Source organism: Oncorhynchus tshawytscha, linkage group LG31, assembly GCF_018296145.1.
Source record: "Oncorhynchus tshawytscha isolate Ot180627B linkage group LG31, Otsh_v2.0, whole genome shotgun sequence".
NCBI lineage: Eukaryota > Metazoa > Chordata > Actinopteri > Salmoniformes > Salmonidae > Oncorhynchus > Oncorhynchus tshawytscha.
In genome coordinates, this window is record NC_056459.1 from 2,812,074 (window position 1) to 2,829,176 (window position 17,103).

Consider the following 17,103-nt stretch of genomic DNA (forward strand, 5'->3'; position numbering starts at 1 on the left):
GTTAATTGCCAATTTCTGAGGCTGGTAACGCTAATGAACATATCCTCTGCAGCAGAGGTAACTCTGGGTCTTCCTTTCCTGTGTTGGTGATCCTCATGAGAGCAAGATTCATCATAGGGATGGATAGTTTTTTGCAACTGCACTTGAAGAAACTTTCAAAGTTCTTGACATTTTCTGGATTGACTGACCTTCATGTCTTAAAGTAATGGACTGTTGTTTCTCTTTGCTTATTTGAGCTGTTCTTGCTATAATATGGACTTGTTCTTTTACCAAATAGGGCTATCTTCTGTATACCAAACCTACCTTGTCACAACTGATTGGCTCAAACGCATTAAGTAAAGAAATTCCACAAATGAACTTTTAACAAGGCACACCTGTTAATTGAAATGCATTCCAGGTGACTACCTCACGAAGCTGGTTGAGTGAATCCTAAGAGTGTGCCAAGCTGTCATCAAGGCAAATTTGATTTAACTAGGCAAATCACTTAAGAACAAATTCTTATTTACAATGACGGCCTACCCCCCCCCCAACCTGGGTCTGCAGTGCCTTAAGACCGCCGCTCCACGCGGGAGGCCCTGTAAAAAGCCAGTTTGTATGGATTTCACATGACTGATGTGAGCAGCCACGGGTGGGCCTGGGAGGACCTAGGCCCACCCAATTGGGAGCCAGGCTGAGCTAATCAGAATACGTTTTCTGCCCACTAAAGGGATTTATTACAAACAGAAATACTCAGTTTCATCACTTGTCCGGGTGGCTGATTTCAGACAATTACGCAGGTGAAGAAGCCAGATGTGGAGGTCCTGGGCTAGCATGGTTACACATGGTCTGCGGTTGTGAGGCCAGATGGACGTACTGACAAATTCTCTTGAGACAACATTGAAGGTGACCTATGGTAGCGAAATGAACATTACATTCTCTGGCAACAGCCCTGGTGGACATTCCTGCAGTCAGCATACCAATTACACAACCCAGCACAAGGTGCTCCTGTTTAATAATTATCCAATTTAATCAGCTTCTTGATATGCCACACCGGTCAGATGGATTATCTTGGCAAAGGAGAAATCACTAACAGGGATGAAATCACTAACAGGGATGTAAACACATTTGTGCACAACATGTGAGAAATAAGGTTTTTGAGCATATGGGAAATGGGATCTTTTATTTCAGTTAATGAAAAATGGGGGGGACACAGCCCAACTTTCCCCTCATATTTTATCGTCTCTGGCTGGTGTCCAGCAGGCTGTCTTCATGTTATCTGATGGAGGAGCCACAGTGGTGACAGTGCCTGCCCCTTCTGCCACGGGCAGCTCGCTTGGCCTCCTCCAGGGCCTCCAGGCGCTGACTGGCCTCCCTCACCCTTGCTGCCAGGCTCTCCTTAAGTTCCAGGCCTTGATATAGCTGCTTAGACAGGGCATCTGCCTCCGACCACTCCTGGATCGGGATGTCGACACATCAAAACATTAATGACCAGAAGAAATCCACAGATTAATTAGTGTCAATACAAATAAATATTTATACAAATGTAAGATTTTATATTTTAGAAAATGTAATTTTTACCTTCCATTTACACATTTTTCTGTAAGCATGGTAGCCAGCAGCAGCTATGACAAAGACTAGCAGCAGATGTAAGAGGTATGGGGACAGGAGATCAATGTAGTAGAGTAGCCTTGGAGTTTTTTCATCAGCCTGAGCTCGGAAATATGCCAGGAGTTCGTCAGGGGAGATGTCAATGCCCACTGTTGCCCAGGCTGGGAGTTTGGAGAAAATAACAGAGGTCTCCTTAGGAGGAGGGCTGGAAAAGGGCCACATAGAGAAAGCCATATCAAATATCAGACATTCCTGTGAAACATAGCATAGGTTTGGCAACAACTCAATAGAGTCTTGAAAACAAATCAGAATACTAGGTTATCAATGGAATCCTATTGGAATATTCTATGCAAATGTCAGTGAATAACAATTATGACATCACATCTCAGAGCATCTTCAATGGATGTACCTCTTACACTGTAATATAAATGAAGGGCTCCAATTTCCAATGATAGATGTATAATACAGAACAAAATAGAAAAAAGTACAAGACCTTACCCATAAGTCCACTCCATCTCAAATGAGCCCAACCTAACTGGTCCACAGGAAGGGCAGGGTGAGGGCTAGCTTGAGGGAAGCTCCCCTACAGTCTGGTGACAGAAGCAACATATAAAACACAACTACTCTTATTAAATATAATCCTTTAAAATCAGACATTAATACAAAGCTAAATTGTGTACAACATGAATAAAATATCGCTGGTGCAATATAAGGCACATCAGTAAAACAAATAGACACTGCCCTCCTGTGGATTTAAAAATGTAAAGACCAATTTCCAGGCACTGTCTTTTGTTGTCGCTTGCCCAGCAGTTGACTAAATTGTCATCTTCAAAGGCATTGGGATCAGTGTAGTTATCAATTACCACAGTAGTAAAAGGAATTCATCATACAGAAAGCCAATGTCAGTTTAGAATTGCCCAATAAAAATATGCTTTGTTAGAGAAAATAAAAGGAATTCTAGTCCCCCTTGCTTTTGTTAAGAAAGCTGCCTCTAGAGATTAAAGAATGTGACAGTGACAGCTGAAGCGATTATCACAACAGGGTGTAGCTAAGTGTGTCCCAAATGACACCCTATTCCTCATGTAGTGCACTGCGTTTGACCAGGGCCCTAGCGGCTGTTTGAAAGTAACGCACCATATAGGGAATTGTCCAAGTGACAGGTGTTGGGGGCTTAGGCTGATCTCCTTTATAGAAAAGCCTCGAGTTGGACTGTCTACTTTTGTCCATTTCATTCCGTAGATTAACAAACTAATCTACTTCTGAGTAAATGTGGCCAATTGGCTTTAATACTGTGACTTACCACTTCTTGGTCAATCAGGATGACTAGGCTACATCCTAAGTAAGGGGGCTAATAACTTTCAAATCATTTGTCTTCTATCTAGACTTACAACAATGCAATTATTATTCATTACCCTAGTTTGAGGATGCAAGGATTGATGTGGTTGACACTGACAAAAATAATCAATTGAAATGTAGGCCTACATCACTCACAGTAGTATATTAGTAACAACAATAACAAGGAGCATGGCATGACTGTGGCTGGAAGTCCCCCCCTTTGATTTTAGCAGCAGTTGTAGGTGAGGAGAGACAGTACTCAACTAGCTCACCCGGGCCTTTTGTAAGGAACACCGTTCAGGGTGAGTTCTTTCCTCACTCAAGCGATGCCGCTCTCGCTTCACCACCTGGGTAAGTTGGAATAAAAGGACAAAAGATAAACACAAATAATAATATAAATGAAACCAAAGGCATTTGCTCTTAGCATTTCTCTATGGAACAACAGCAGGGCTTGAAGGGTCATTGCTACAGCAGCAAAAGACAAAACGTACAGCAGCAGTACAGACATTACTTTCATAATTTGTGAATCATTTTTATCCTTTGGAGGTTCCCAGTCTGTAATAAGAAATAACTGAATAATTGGGCCTCATGGTGTTTGAGTGGAGGTGAGTTGCAACTGATCCAGTGCCTTCAGGGAAGGGGAATGTATTTGAATTCTCGGTTGTTCTGGTCTTCCTGTAGAGTCCAATGTAAATGATTGCGAGGTAGAAATTTCTGCATCGTTGTACAAAATGTACAACTATTGTGTTATTTTTATTTGTATACCTTTGGAACCTTTACCAGATCATAAGAGGGTGGCATATCCTGGAAAATAAAGGGTTATAATCCTTTTTTATTCAGTCATTCAAACATCATTTGTGCTCTGTCATCCAGTCTTTCGCTATTTGACAATTTCATTTGGAATCTTTATTCATTCTTTGAGCAAAAAGCTGACAAAATCGCATTCCAAATGTGAAATTTGAGGTAGGTTTAGGAGTAGACTCAAATACTGAATGACACCATTGAATTTGAAGGTATCTGACAATTGAATAATGCTCAACTGAGTTTTATTGAAACGGAACAAACGTAAAAGTTATAAATACAAACATCAGAACAAACTGCAATGGCTTTTAAGGTAAGCCAAACCAAACTAACGGGCAAGTTCAAAGAAAACATAGGAAGTTATAATAATAATATCAGTTTTAAAAAACACAATTGATCTACCTCTAGAAATGCTTGACATACACTTAACATTACAAAACGTTCAATTTTTCTACTTCCTGTGGATTCTTTTCTCCATCACGGCAAAAAATGAATATGAAGCTCTAGCCATAAGCAATTATTTACAAGCAAGTCACTATGCCACTATTAGAAACCAGAAATAAGGGGAATACAGGTAGGGGAGGGAGGGGCTTGGACACAAACTTTCCTGCAAGGCAAGATCATGATTTTAATGTCCTCAGACTTTTGAAAATGAATTGTCCACATTTAAAATGCTCATTGTTGGCTTTAAAATAAACAAACAAAATGTTGGAAGGTAAAAGTGATGTGTGTTTTAAGACATTTGTCCCATGTAACCGTAAGAGTAAGAAATGATTCAGCAAAACGGTTACATTCACATCTTCAGGCCAAAATGCAATTCCAGCCAATCATGTGCCAATTCTGGGGGTGTCTGTCCATTTTTTTTCTCAGTGAATTTTTTTTTCCGCGAGGGATGAAGAATAAAAAGTCAATCAAAAAAATTGCGCCAATCTCCTTGTTTTCTCCCCCTGTACTTTTGTTTTTATTTTGCCAAATACCTTTTTTGATGCGTCTACTTCCACTGCTGCCCATAAGAATCCTGTGAAAACTCCAGGGTGTCATTACTGTAACCATAGTTACCGGAATAGTCGGCCCCTTGCTGCAGGGGCTGCTGGGCGATGGGCTGGGACCCCCAGTTCTGCTGGTTGATCTGCCGGCGCTTGGAGTCAGGCTGGTTGAAGACATCCGCCTTCCTCTTCCCGCCCACATTGCCCCCGCGGTTCCCCCTGGCTCCTCGGGTACCTCGGCCCCTCTGTGGTTGGAATGGTCCCCCACGGCCCCCTCTGCCACCCCTGGGCCCGCCGATAGGTGGCCCCCTCTGGGTATAGCCCCCTCGGCCCCGTGTGGGTTGTGCTCCGCGGGTCCTGGGTGGGCCTCCCCTGCTGGGGCGGCTGCCACGGCCCCTCATGCTGTACACATCGTCGTAACCGTAGTACGGGTCCTCGTAACCGCCGCGGTAGTCATGATAGTCATAGCCGTAGTAGTCATCGTAGTAGTCCTCGTAGCTGTAGTAGTCTGGGGGGTAGGCGGCGTAGCCACCGCCCCCTCTGCCACCACGGCCCCTGCCCCTACCTGGTGGAGGCATGCGTGGCGGTGGGTAGTAGTAATAGTCATCATACCTGCAGAATACAAGAATAACACACAAGGTTCAACATAATCCCATGACAGGAGATCTACTCAGATATTAGTCAGGCACAGTCTCTCTGTGACCTCACCCTGGGTTTCTGGTGGTCTGGCGCTGAGCCTGCCTCTCTTTCCTTTTCTTGTCAGGGGGCTTGGCCAGGACTATCTCAATCTCCTCTCCCCCCAGCTCCTTCCCATTCATTTCTGCCATTGCCTGAGGAAAGCAGAACATTTGTATCACACATACGAAGGTTAAACAGTTTTATTTTTTTAAATGACAAAATTAAGGACTGTTTTTACTAAGGGTAACCCACCTTCACAGCTGCGTCCCTGTCCTCAAAGTGAACAAAGGCGTAGTCTTTGAGCTTCTTCACCCGCTCCAGCTTTCCAAACGCAGAGAAGGTCTTCTCCAGTAGCTCCTCTGTGACCGGGGTGGCTAGCTTCCTGACAAACAGGACTTTCACCTGATGACACAAACATTACAGTTCAACTCCATATTAATCTCAGTTTATGCAGAGAGGTCATTGTAAAATGAGAGAGTGAGTGTGGGAGAGCGAGTGAACAAGACATACCTTCGCCATGACATCTGGGTCGGGCTCAGCGACCGGGTCAGCCCACTCCACAGTGACCGGGTTCCCCCACACCTTCACCTTGCCACTCATCAGGCGGCGGCGGGCCTGGGCTGCAGACTTGTGGTCCTCGTACTCCAGGAAACAGAAGCCACGGTTCTTCTTCTTGTCGTCCGGCTGGTGGTAGAGGATCACTTCCTGAAGCCCCTCTGGAAGAAGAGGGAGACTGGCGTCACATGACTGATATCTGACCAATGACAACCCACAGAACATAAAACAAATGTAAACCAAATTGGGGTGTCTGCACTTTCACTGACCTGTGACTTTGCCAAAGTCCTCCAATATGCTCTCTCTGGTCTTGTTCTTTGGGATTGATCCAACAAACAGGCGGTTGTTTGCGACAGATATGCACACTCCAAGGTATTTCCCAGACCGGATTTCATAGTTATCACACTGAAAACAAGAATCGAGGAAAGATGGCTTAAGAGCTGTCATTTTATTGCGAGGAACTGCAGTTCTCTTTTTCTTCTTTTTTTTCTCGTTTTGTCCTTGAGGAACTGCAGTTCCTCACAATAAAAATAACAGCTTTTAAGCCATCAACATTTATAAGCCATAAAAATGTGCATTCTCCCTACTTCCACTTAAGCTGCAACCAGCTCTGCAGCTGCAATTAATGAGTATAGCAAAGTGTTCCGTTGTTATTAATTAGCAGCTTGTCATTTTTAGAGGAATATTACACTCTGGTCATCAGAATAATAACATGAATTGGTGCATGAGACAGAAATAGTGCAGTGTGATTTGAAAGACTGTCTGCCTGCCCCCAGACTGATGCAGGCCATCAGTCCAGTAAAAAAAAAGTAACACAACAAATGATCTATTAGCAGTGTGATCATGTCATTTTTTCAAATATAATTATAAAATGGTCTGAGAAGAACATTGGCTGGGCAATTCAAGCTTAGTCAATATGCAGTGATAATGTATTGGGCCTATAGCCTACTGCACAAATATCATCATGGAAGAACTGTTTAATGAAAAAAAAAAAATCTGAACGGTAGATCTCAGATTGCATTTTGACTCAGAAAGTGATCTGGACTCAGAAAAGGTTGGTAACCACTGCCCTAGACTAAAAAAAAGCACACTCAATGGAGATTCTCTATTGAAAGTGATTTTTAGACAAGGACTAGGCTTCATCTGTGTTTGGGAAACAAGCCGCTTGGTTCTTAGAAGGTGAAGTAAGACTTGACTGACTGCAGGGACTTACAAGTTTCACCGCCTCAGCTGCTGCATCCTTGCCGCAGAAGGTGATGAAGGCGTATCCCCGGTTCTGACCCGACAGAGGGTCCATCATTAGCCTCAGGTCCCAGATTGTTCCCGCCTTCTCAAACAGTGGCACCAGCTCGTCTTCATACAGATCTCTGGGGATCTTTCCCACAAACACCTGAAGGCAGAAAACAGAGCCTAGATCAGTGAGGGTTCCACAATGTAATCAGATCAGCTCATGATACTTCAGCAGGGTAAGTCTGCTGTAATGCTGCTATAAAAGTCTGTTGCCATTCTTGAGGCCAAAGTCTTACAAACGCATCTCTTATCAGTCAAAGAAAGGCTTTGCCACAATGTTATAAATGGTACATCTTTACCTCAGTTCCAATCCCAGGCTGTGCTCCCTGGAACACTTCCTCTGGTGGGGGCCCTCCATATTTCCTCTGTCCCGTGGTGACGTCCAAGGTGTATCCTGTCCGCTCCAACAGAGCCTGGGGAACATGTAGACGTCAGCATAACCAATACACAACATGAGCGGGGAACAAAGTTTGAGGGCGAACTTTCAACCACAGGATTGTCATCATGGTTTCCAATTTTCAACATAAGACAAACCTTGTCATCAAATCTTCACCGTTATATCCAAAATCAGAAAAAAAATTAGGTTTGACAGCACCTCCTATGGGATAATTAGTCCATCTACAGCTATCCCATCTGGTCTCCCATCCAGGGTTAACCGAGCACAGCCATGCTTAGCTTTGATATTTGTCACCGACTACTACCAATGTGCTAGGGTGAGAAAGATTGAAAGATGGCAACAATTAATATATTTTGGTAAGACATCGAAGCCATTTCAAAAAAGGGTAGGTTTAACAGGGTGAAATGTAAGCATACTTTATATAAGTCACATATCATCAATGACACTATTTAGGCCTGTATAGCATTTGGGAAGTCATCAATACCTATTGTGCTACAACTTTAGACACTATTAGAACATTTTGGAAAATACTCAAAACTTATATTTCAGATAGTAGGATTAGGCTTTTGGTCATTTGATTCAAAACAGCAAGGAGGGATTTTTCCTCCCAGCCAAGCATGCATCATTTCTGTCTTATAATGATGGTCAACTAAGGTTTGTTCAAATTTCTCATTAGAATTGTATATCTCGCTATTGTGTTCTCTCGCACTCAAAAACAACTTAAAACTTTAAGATAATGCATGCTAAATTTCTCCTACCGCGCTAAACTGAAACTGGGTTAATAGGCCATGTCCCAATACCAAATGGAGAAAAGAAATATACACAATTTGAGCTTTTACAACAAGACACTGGAGTGTCCACTATAAAATGAAATTTAGCTATTGGCCCAGAATATCCGACATTCAAGAGAGAAAAAAACAAGTTTGCACTGCTTTGGTAATACTCTTAGCTCTACCTACATTGTTCTCTTGCTTTGTGTAAATACATATGAGATATTCCTACTTGCTATAACCTATACGTAATTTACTCAGAATGTCAACCATGCACTGCCCTGCCTGATCCAATTCTGTTCGGGGTAATAGTTTGAACAGTGATTTTTTACTTGTCCATTCTGAATTAAAAATTATATATATATACACACACACACACACACACACACACACTCTGGTTGTCCAACCATTTAAAAAGACAAAGAGACAGTGGCTCAAGAATTAAAAATGTTGATATTTGGTTGCGTGGTCAATGGTGCTGAGAGATATTTTCCATTTAACTAATTGACTGATGTCAGTTCACTTATTTGAATTCGATTTCTTTTGCCCAATGCGCATTTTCCCACCGTAGTTTTTCTAGAGATAAAATCAGATGTAGCCCTAACTGTGATATGTAGTAGGGAGTTTCCAACAGGCCAATATTCAACATAATTACCACTTATCTGTGCTAAACTAACTACAATGACCATAATCTATTGCACGCCTACTTGTCTGGAGACCGAGAAGAGAGAATGCGTGATCGAGAGGGATGAAGTAGTTGCATCGCTAGGTAGCTCTACTGGAAAACTCATGACTTAAGTGATTGATAGTTGGTAGGGCTGACTCCATTTAGTCGACAGGCTAAGACTAAGATCATTTTAGTCAAGCAGTCGCAAATAAATAAATTATGGCACAGGAGACGCTGGTCTGATTCACTCCTGTCTCTGTGGACTAATCCATTGTGGGGACTACACACCAGCAGTACATTTACCATCAATTAATTTAATTTCTAATTTACAACATTTGTTTGGTAATGGTAATTTATGTTAATGCATTCAATATATTATTAGTCTTTTACAGTTCTCATTGTCGGTGTGGACAAGTTGTTTGCGGCACACAACCTAGGCTACACTTGTGAGGAATACGTTTATTCCGTTCCATTTACAAGTTGTCAATTTATTATTGATTTTTATTTGTAACGCTCCTGCCAATGTCGAGTAAGGACGCACACCTGATTATGCAGGCTACCTGGCCTGCTCGCAAATGTAGGGCCAAAAATGTGCAGATCTGAAAGTATTTCTGATTGAGACGCTCCACAGTGGTGGCAAGTTAAGACAAAGTAATTCCCTTCACCTGAAAACAGCAAGTAAGAAGTCTGTTTTTACATCCATTGAGAATGACAATAGTTCCTAAAAACTTTGTTCTGATTCCGTGGAAATGTCAAAAATAGGCCTACCAGATTACTTCCTATCCCTCGCGCAAATAGCCTACAGCTGTGTCTGTCCAGAGCTCACTTGCGCTGGAAACAGAGACCAGACTTGCTAGCATGAGCTTCAGAACGGACCAAGTTGATACAATGTTTCCTAGACCCTTGCATACAGGCCATGCATAGCCAATTTGATTTAGAGGGTATATAGATATCAGTCTCTCGACGTGCAAAACTGATAGAGACATACCCCAAACGACTTACAGCTGTAATCGCAGCAAAAGGTGGCGCTACAAAGTATTACCTTAAGGGGGCTGAATAATTTTGCACACCCAATTTTTCAGTTTTTGATTTGTTAAAAAAGTTTGAAATATCCAATAAATGTCGTTCCACTTCATGATTGTGTCCCACTTGTTGTTGATTCTTCACAAAAAAATACAGTTATATATCTTTATGTTTGAAGCCTGAAATGTGGCAAAGTTCAAGGGGGCCGAATACTTTCGCAAGGCACTGTACATACATACATACATACATACACTGCTCAAAAAAATAAAGGGAACACTTAAAAAACACAATATAACTCCAAGTCAATCACACTTCTGTGAAATCAAACTGTCCACTTAGGAAGCAACACTGATTGACAAATTTCACATGCTGTTGTGCAAATGGAATAGACAACAGATGGCAATTAGCAAGACACCCCCAATAAAGGAGTGGTTCTGCAGGTAGGAACCACAGACCACTTCTCAGTTCCTATGCTTCCTGACTGATGTTTTGGTCATTTCTGAATGCGGCGGTGCTATCACTCTAGTGGTAGCATGAGACGGAGTCTACAACCCATAAGTGGCTCAGGTAGTGCAGCTCATCCAGGATGGCACATCAATGCGAGCTGTGGCAAGAAGGTTTGCTGTGTCTGTCAGCGTAGTGTCCAGAGCATGGAGGCGCTACCAGGAGACAGGCCAATACATCAGGAGACGTGGAGGAGGCCGTAGGAGGGCAACAACCCAGCAGCAGGACCGCTACCTCCGCCTTTGTGCAAAGAGGAGCAATGCCAGAGCCCTGCAAAATGACCTCCAGTAGGCCACAAATGTGCATGTGTCTGCTCAAACAGTCAGAAACAGACTCCATGAGGGTGGTATGAGGGCCCGACATCCATAGGTGGAGGTTGTGCTTACAGCCCAACACCGTGCAGGACGCTTGGCATTTGCCTTGAGAACACAAAGATCGACAAATTCGCCACTGGCGCCCTGTGCTCTTCACAGATGAAAGCAGGTTCACACTGAGCACATGTGACAGACGTGACAGTCTGGAGACGCCGTGGAAAACGTTCAGCTGCTTGCAACATCCTCCAGCATGACCGGTTTGGTGGTGGGTCAGTCATGGTGTGGGGTGGCATTTCTTTGGGGGGGCCGCACAGCCCTCCATGTGCTCGCCAGAGGTAGCCTGACTGCCATTAGGTACCGAGATGAGATCCTCAGACCCCTTGTGAGACCATATGCTGGTGTGGTTGGCCCTGGGTTCCTCCTAATGCAAGACAATGCTAGACCTCATGTGGCTGGAGTGTGTCAGCAGTTCCTGCAAGAGGAAGGCATTGATGCTATGGACTGGCCCGCCCATTCCTCAGACCTGAATCCAGTTGAGCACATCATGTCTCGCTCCATCCACCGACGTCACGTTGCACCACAGACTGTCCAGGAGTTGGCGGATGCTTTAGTCCAGGTCTGGGAGGAGATCCCTCTGGAGACCATCCGTCACCTCATCAGGAGCATGCCCAGGCGTTGTAGGGAGGTCATACAGGCACGTGGAGGCCACACACACTCCTGAGCCTCATTTTGGCTTGTTTTAAGGACATTACATCAAAGTTGGATCAGCCTGTAGTGTGGTTTTCCACTTTAATTTTGTGTGTGACTCCAAATCCAGACCTCCATGGGTTGCTAAATTTCCATTGATAATTTGTGTGTGATTTTGTTGTCAGCACATTCAACTATGTAAAGAAAAAATATTTAATAAGAATATTTCATTCATTCAGATCTAGGATGTGTTATTTGAGCAGTATATATATATAATATATATATATATATATATATTATATATATATATATATATATATATATATATATATATATATATATATATATATATATATATATATATATATATATATATATATATATATATATATATATATATATATATATATATATATATATTTTTTTTTTATATATATATATATATATATAATATATTATATATAATATATATAAATATATTATAAATATATAATATATTTTATATATATATATATTTATATATTTTATATATATATATAATATATTTATATATATATATTATATATAATATATTTATATATATATATATATATATATATATAATATATAAAATATATTATATATATTATATATAAATATATTATATATAATATTATATATATATATATATAAATATATAAATATATAATATAAATATATATATATATAATATAAATATATAATATAAATATATTATATATATAATATATTATATATATAAAATATATTATATATATAAAATATATATATAAAATATATATAAAATATATATAAAATATATATAAAATATATATATATAAAATGTATATATATAAAATATATAAAATATATAAAATATATAAAATATATATATATATATATAGTATTTATGCTGCAGTAGTTTGTGTGTTGCGGGGCTAGGGTCAGTCTGTTATATCTGGAACATTTCTCATGTCTGATGCGGTACCCTGTGTGAATTTAAGTACACCCTCTCCAATTCTCTCTCTCCCTCTGAGGACCTGAGCCCTAGGACCATGCCTCAGGACTACCTACACCTGCTTGCCGAACATCTCATTCCAAAATCATGAGTATTAATATGGAGTTGCCCACCACCCTTTGCTGCTATAACAGACTTCACTGTTCTGGGTAGCATTCCACTAGACATTGGAACATTGTTGCAGAGACTTGCTTTCATTCAGCCACAAGAGCATTAGTAAGATCGGCACGGATATTGGGCGATTAGTCTGGCTCGCAGCCGGCGTTCCAATTCATCCAAAAGGTTTTCGATGGGGTTGAGGTCAGAGCTTTGTCCAGGGCAGTCAAGTTCTTCCACAATGATCTCGGCAAACCATTTCTGTATGGACCTCACTGTGTGTTCAGGGGCATTGTCATGTTGAAACAGGAAAGGGCTTTCCCCAAACTGTTGCCACAAAGTTGGAAGCACAGAATCGTCTAGAATATCCAATGGCGGCGAACTATACGCCACTGCAGCCACAGTTAATGTGCTGACGTTGCTTACAGACGCAGTTTGGAACTCGGTATTGAGTGTTGCAATCGAGGGAAGGCTATTTTATTTTTTTTACATGCTTCAGCTCTCAGTGGTCCTGTTCTGTGAGCTTGTGTGGTCTACCACTTCGCTGCTGAGCTGTTGTTGCTCCTAAACATTTCCACTTCACATTAACAGCACTTACAGTTGACCGGGGCAGCTCTAGCAAGGTAGAAATTTTACAAACTGACTTGTTAGAAAGGTGGTATCCCATGACAGTGGCACATTAAAAGTCACTGAGCATTTCAGTAAGGCCATTCTACTGCCAATGTTTGTCTATGGAGACTACCGTGTGCTCGATTTTATACAACTGTCAGCAACGGGTGTGGCTAAAATAGCGGAATCCACTAATTTGAAGTGATCTCCAAATGATCTCCAAATACTTATATATATAGTGTATCTGCTGTTGTAAATGTCAGACTTCACTGTGAGGCACATCTGTCTAGGTTGAACATTGGAGATTTTAGACTGTAGTTTGTTTAGGCGATTTTAAAGCTAACTAGCTACTTTACATGCTGATATTGTCTATGGTATTGTGAGTAGCTACATTTACTTGCTACCTACCTAGCTAGATAGCCAGCAAGCATTGCCGATTTTGTCGTCGACTTGAGCTGCAATAGATCCCAACAACAGTTTTTCACGTTGCTACCAACCTTATTATAAACACCAAAATGAAACATTTGATCACAAAAAAAATATTGTTTCCAGTGTTATTTAACACTGTAAATTAAAAGGAATTAGTGATTTTCAGGTGTATTTTTCATTAAAGTTTCATTTGTGTCTTTCACTTTTGTACACCAGCTTCAACAGCTGAAAATACTACATTTTTGGTTACATAAAGTATATTTCACAGCGGTTTAGATGATTCTCTACACTATACTTTGTTTTGTCAAACTGAAATTAGGTATTAGAATTTCAGCAACCAGTAAATGGCAGAGCCATTAAGAATTGTTGTGCATTGACAAGCATATTTATCTCGAATAGAAAACTACAAGCCGACTAAGTAAATATGTAAACTATTCTACTATGGGGTTGTCCGATTTTGTATTAACATTACATGGCAAAAATAGTCGCACAGGGCAGGGTTTCACAAAAGCATCGTAGTACTAAGATCATCTTTCGTCCATTTAGTTTCAATGGAATTAAGATGTTAGTGCTACAACGCTTTTGGGAAACAGCCCTGGAAAGTTACATCTTGAACAATAAGTATAGGCTTTGAATGACTTTTCCAGCAGCTACAGTGGCCCCATGTGGTAAAGCATGGCGCTTCCAACACCAGGGTTGTGGGTTCAATTCCCACAGGGGACCAGTAAAAAAAAAAATCAAAAAAATCAAACAGTATGCACTCACTACTTACTGTAAATCGCTCTGGATAATAGCATCTGATAAATTACTAAAATGCAAAAGTACACTGGGCTACACACCGCTGTTTGAGTTGAGTGCTGAGCATTAAAAACAATTGAAATCCCTTTATCTGAACATCAGTGTCAGCAACAATCATGCATGGCCGGTCAGTGCATACAGCGTAACCGAGAATTTGTTTTTATGAAATATTTGGGAATTTATTTAGCACAAAACAGACACACTTCCGTTGGTCTATTAGGCCATGTCATCGCCAAACCTGCAATAAAAGTCTGGGGAGCTGGTCTACACTGATCTAAAAAGATTCTCTCTCCAAAATCCAAATGACGGAAATCCGTCAGTAACAGAGAACTTTGTGTATGCACAGGAGTTACACGGCAGGTTATATTTAAGCAAATGAAACAACTTTCTAACCGTTGAATTTTACCTTGATCTTGGACTCATCGGGACCCTTGGTGGATTCTTGTACTTTACTTCCCTGCTTTTCCCTCTGTCTGTACGTCTTCATGACTCCACAAAGGAAAGCACTTTTGTTCTAGAAAGCAAACCACGGGACAGATGATTCATGTATTGGTGTTATGAGCAGAGGGAAATGTATAGCCCCCTCCATGTCAACTTCTGACTAATGCGTCATCATCCAAACTGACTTGTATTCATTCCTCTCCCCCTGTAACTCACCTGCACATGGGACAGGTCACTTTCTTTGAACTGCAACAGTACAGACAGTGCTCCCTCTTCATTGAACTCCCGCAGAGCATCAATGGCCCTCTCATCCAGGTCAGCGTACGCCACCAAGCCTGAGGGTACAAGACAGATTCCTAACATTACAACCTGGCCTTTCTCCACTTCATGGAACCTCAAGCAATATCATCACGCTTCTTTGGAAAACGGATTAGACTCAGCCATCGTATGACCGATTCCCCACCAGTTGAGAATACGTTGTCGAGACTCTCGGCCACTTTCTGAGGCAGTCCAGCGTCGATGAGCGTCTGGTAGTTCTCTGTGTGCTCGCCTTCGGCAGTGACTTCCATAGGCTCCTCTTCCTCCCTCACCAGGGCAGAAGTACCATTCACCTCAGCGGCAGCAGCCATTCTCTTGAGAGAAAGGGGAAAACACCAGATAAGACAAAAACAAGATTTCAGTAAGAATGTTCCACATTAGAACATATGTTTCAGGTGCCCTTTACAGATCAAGACTAACAACTTGTATGGTACATAAACTTTCCCTTTCATAAAATATATTAGGCACATTTTTTTCCTATTGCAATAGTAACTTCATGCAATCTAGCTAAACCTCTGCAAGTATTGTAAATAGATCAACTAGCTAGTTCAGATTGGCTAAGATACTATAACTACACTAGAAAATCTGAACCATTCATTTTAATGCAGACAACCACGATGTCTGAAAAATGAAATACCTGGGGACAAGTGAACAGTAAGGTTATTTTGGGAGCAAGCTAGTTAGTGAACTCCAACAGACAGTAAACAAAAACAATGACTATGCTAGCTAGCAAACATGTTTTTGTTGAAGCAAGCTTAGTTGGTGGTGTGTATTTCTTGGTTAAACATCGTCCCGCCCCCTTCCAATAATAGCAAGCTCAATTACTGCAGCTAGCTACAGTACATAACTAGATTTCGTTAGCTACATTGTTAGACGAATTCGACTGAATTCACAATTTGGAACATTTACACCAAGCAAAATAAACGTTTAGCGTTAGAAATACGAAAATGTAAATCAAAATAACGTTAAGGTTCATACGCTTTGCCAAGAAAATAGAAAACAGGGCTAGCTTAGGCCTTGTTAGCATGCTGGAAACCTTTCAGCATTCAAACAAACCACCCGCCAAAAGAGGTGAAAATGTATAATTAGTAAACGCTTACCTATCTTTTCTAGAAATATAACAGTATCGTTAAATGTATTATTCAACAATGAACCAAAATAGATATGCACTATGGTCAATATCAATAATATGTTTGAGTCTACCCACGAGACAGTTTTCGAGACGGCCCAGTCGCTCGCACACCACTCGGCGACGAAGGAGTACGCCCCCACCTAACTATACGTAGGGCCTCACAATCTTAACCAATCGAAGTGGTTAATCGCAGATTGACATTACTTTCCACCAATAAAAGTCCCATATTTCCAGACAGAACGCCTAGGTATTGTACATCAATGACTGTATCTATACACTCAAAATAAGCACATATTTGGATTTCGATACTGCACAATGCTGTGATTGAATTACAGTATAAACGTACTGAACGGAATGTGACAAATTCTGTGCAGTTTTTGGTTCGAGGTCTTGGAAATCGATGGAAATCAGATATGTGGAAGAGATGGGATTATTGTTATCATTGTTAGAACTGGTTCGGATTTGAGATTGGGTTGCCTGTCACAGATAAATGTGTGCAGCTCACGCTTTCAGAATATTGCACACTTGAAATCAAATACTCATCTATCATAATAAATGTGCCTGATTTCAAGATTAACATTCTACAGGGGTATTTAAAGTAATCACAAAAAACTCCCAATCAGAAAACAACTTTAGTGCTTTATTAATGCTTTGCATGTGACTCACATACT

General features: G+C 41.0%; 1 protein-coding gene across 4 annotated transcripts; it reads right to left on the bottom strand.

Annotated features, from left to right (window-relative positions):
• Positions 1 to 982: 982 nt before the first annotated feature.
• On the bottom strand, positions 983 to 16,595 carry LOC112229976 (heterogeneous nuclear ribonucleoprotein R). 4 transcript variants are annotated; one of them, XM_024396157.2, is made up of 15 exons: positions 16,401 to 16,561; positions 15,446 to 15,614; positions 15,199 to 15,317; positions 14,948 to 15,055; positions 7,532 to 7,645; positions 7,156 to 7,332; positions 6,212 to 6,347; positions 5,898 to 6,103; positions 5,640 to 5,789; positions 5,418 to 5,539; positions 4,783 to 5,321; positions 3,195 to 3,269; positions 2,086 to 2,177; positions 1,558 to 1,792; positions 983 to 1,431 (listed from the first exon to the last, which is right to left on the bottom strand). In XM_024396157.2, exons 2-12 carry the CDS (start codon positions 15,609 to 15,611, stop codon positions 3,238 to 3,240), a joined length of 1,869 nt encoding a protein of 622 aa, XP_024251925.1. In that variant the 5' UTR covers positions 15,612 to 15,614; positions 16,401 to 16,561; the 3' UTR covers positions 983 to 1,431; positions 1,558 to 1,792; positions 2,086 to 2,177; positions 3,195 to 3,237. The 4 variants fall into 4 exon arrangements, with proteins under 4 accessions (XP_024251925.1, XP_024251923.1, XP_024251924.1 ...); XM_024396155.2 differs by lacking the exons at positions 983 to 1,431; positions 1,558 to 1,792; positions 2,086 to 2,177; positions 3,195 to 3,269 and having other exon boundaries at positions 3,952 to 5,321; positions 16,504 to 16,595; XM_024396156.2 differs by lacking the exons at positions 983 to 1,431; positions 1,558 to 1,792; positions 2,086 to 2,177; positions 3,195 to 3,269 and having other exon boundaries at positions 3,952 to 5,321; positions 16,508 to 16,583.
• Between the last annotated feature and the right edge of the window lie 508 nt (positions 16,596 to 17,103).

Excerpts from the sequence above, each read along its gene's own strand:
- LOC112229976 (XM_024396155.2), bottom strand. The coding sequence starts at position 15,611 with ATGGCTGCTGCCGCTGAGGTGAATGGTACTTCTGCCCTGGTGAGGGAG. Across the intron at positions 6,104-6,211 it reads GGACTTTGGCAAAGTCACAG|AGGGGCTTCAGGAAGTGATC; the intron begins GTCAGTGAAAGT and ends CTCTTCTTCCAG. Across the intron at positions 5,540-5,639 it reads ACAGGGACGCAGCTGTGAAG|GCAATGGCAGAAATGAATGG; the intron begins GTGGGTTACCCT and ends TGCTTTCCTCAG.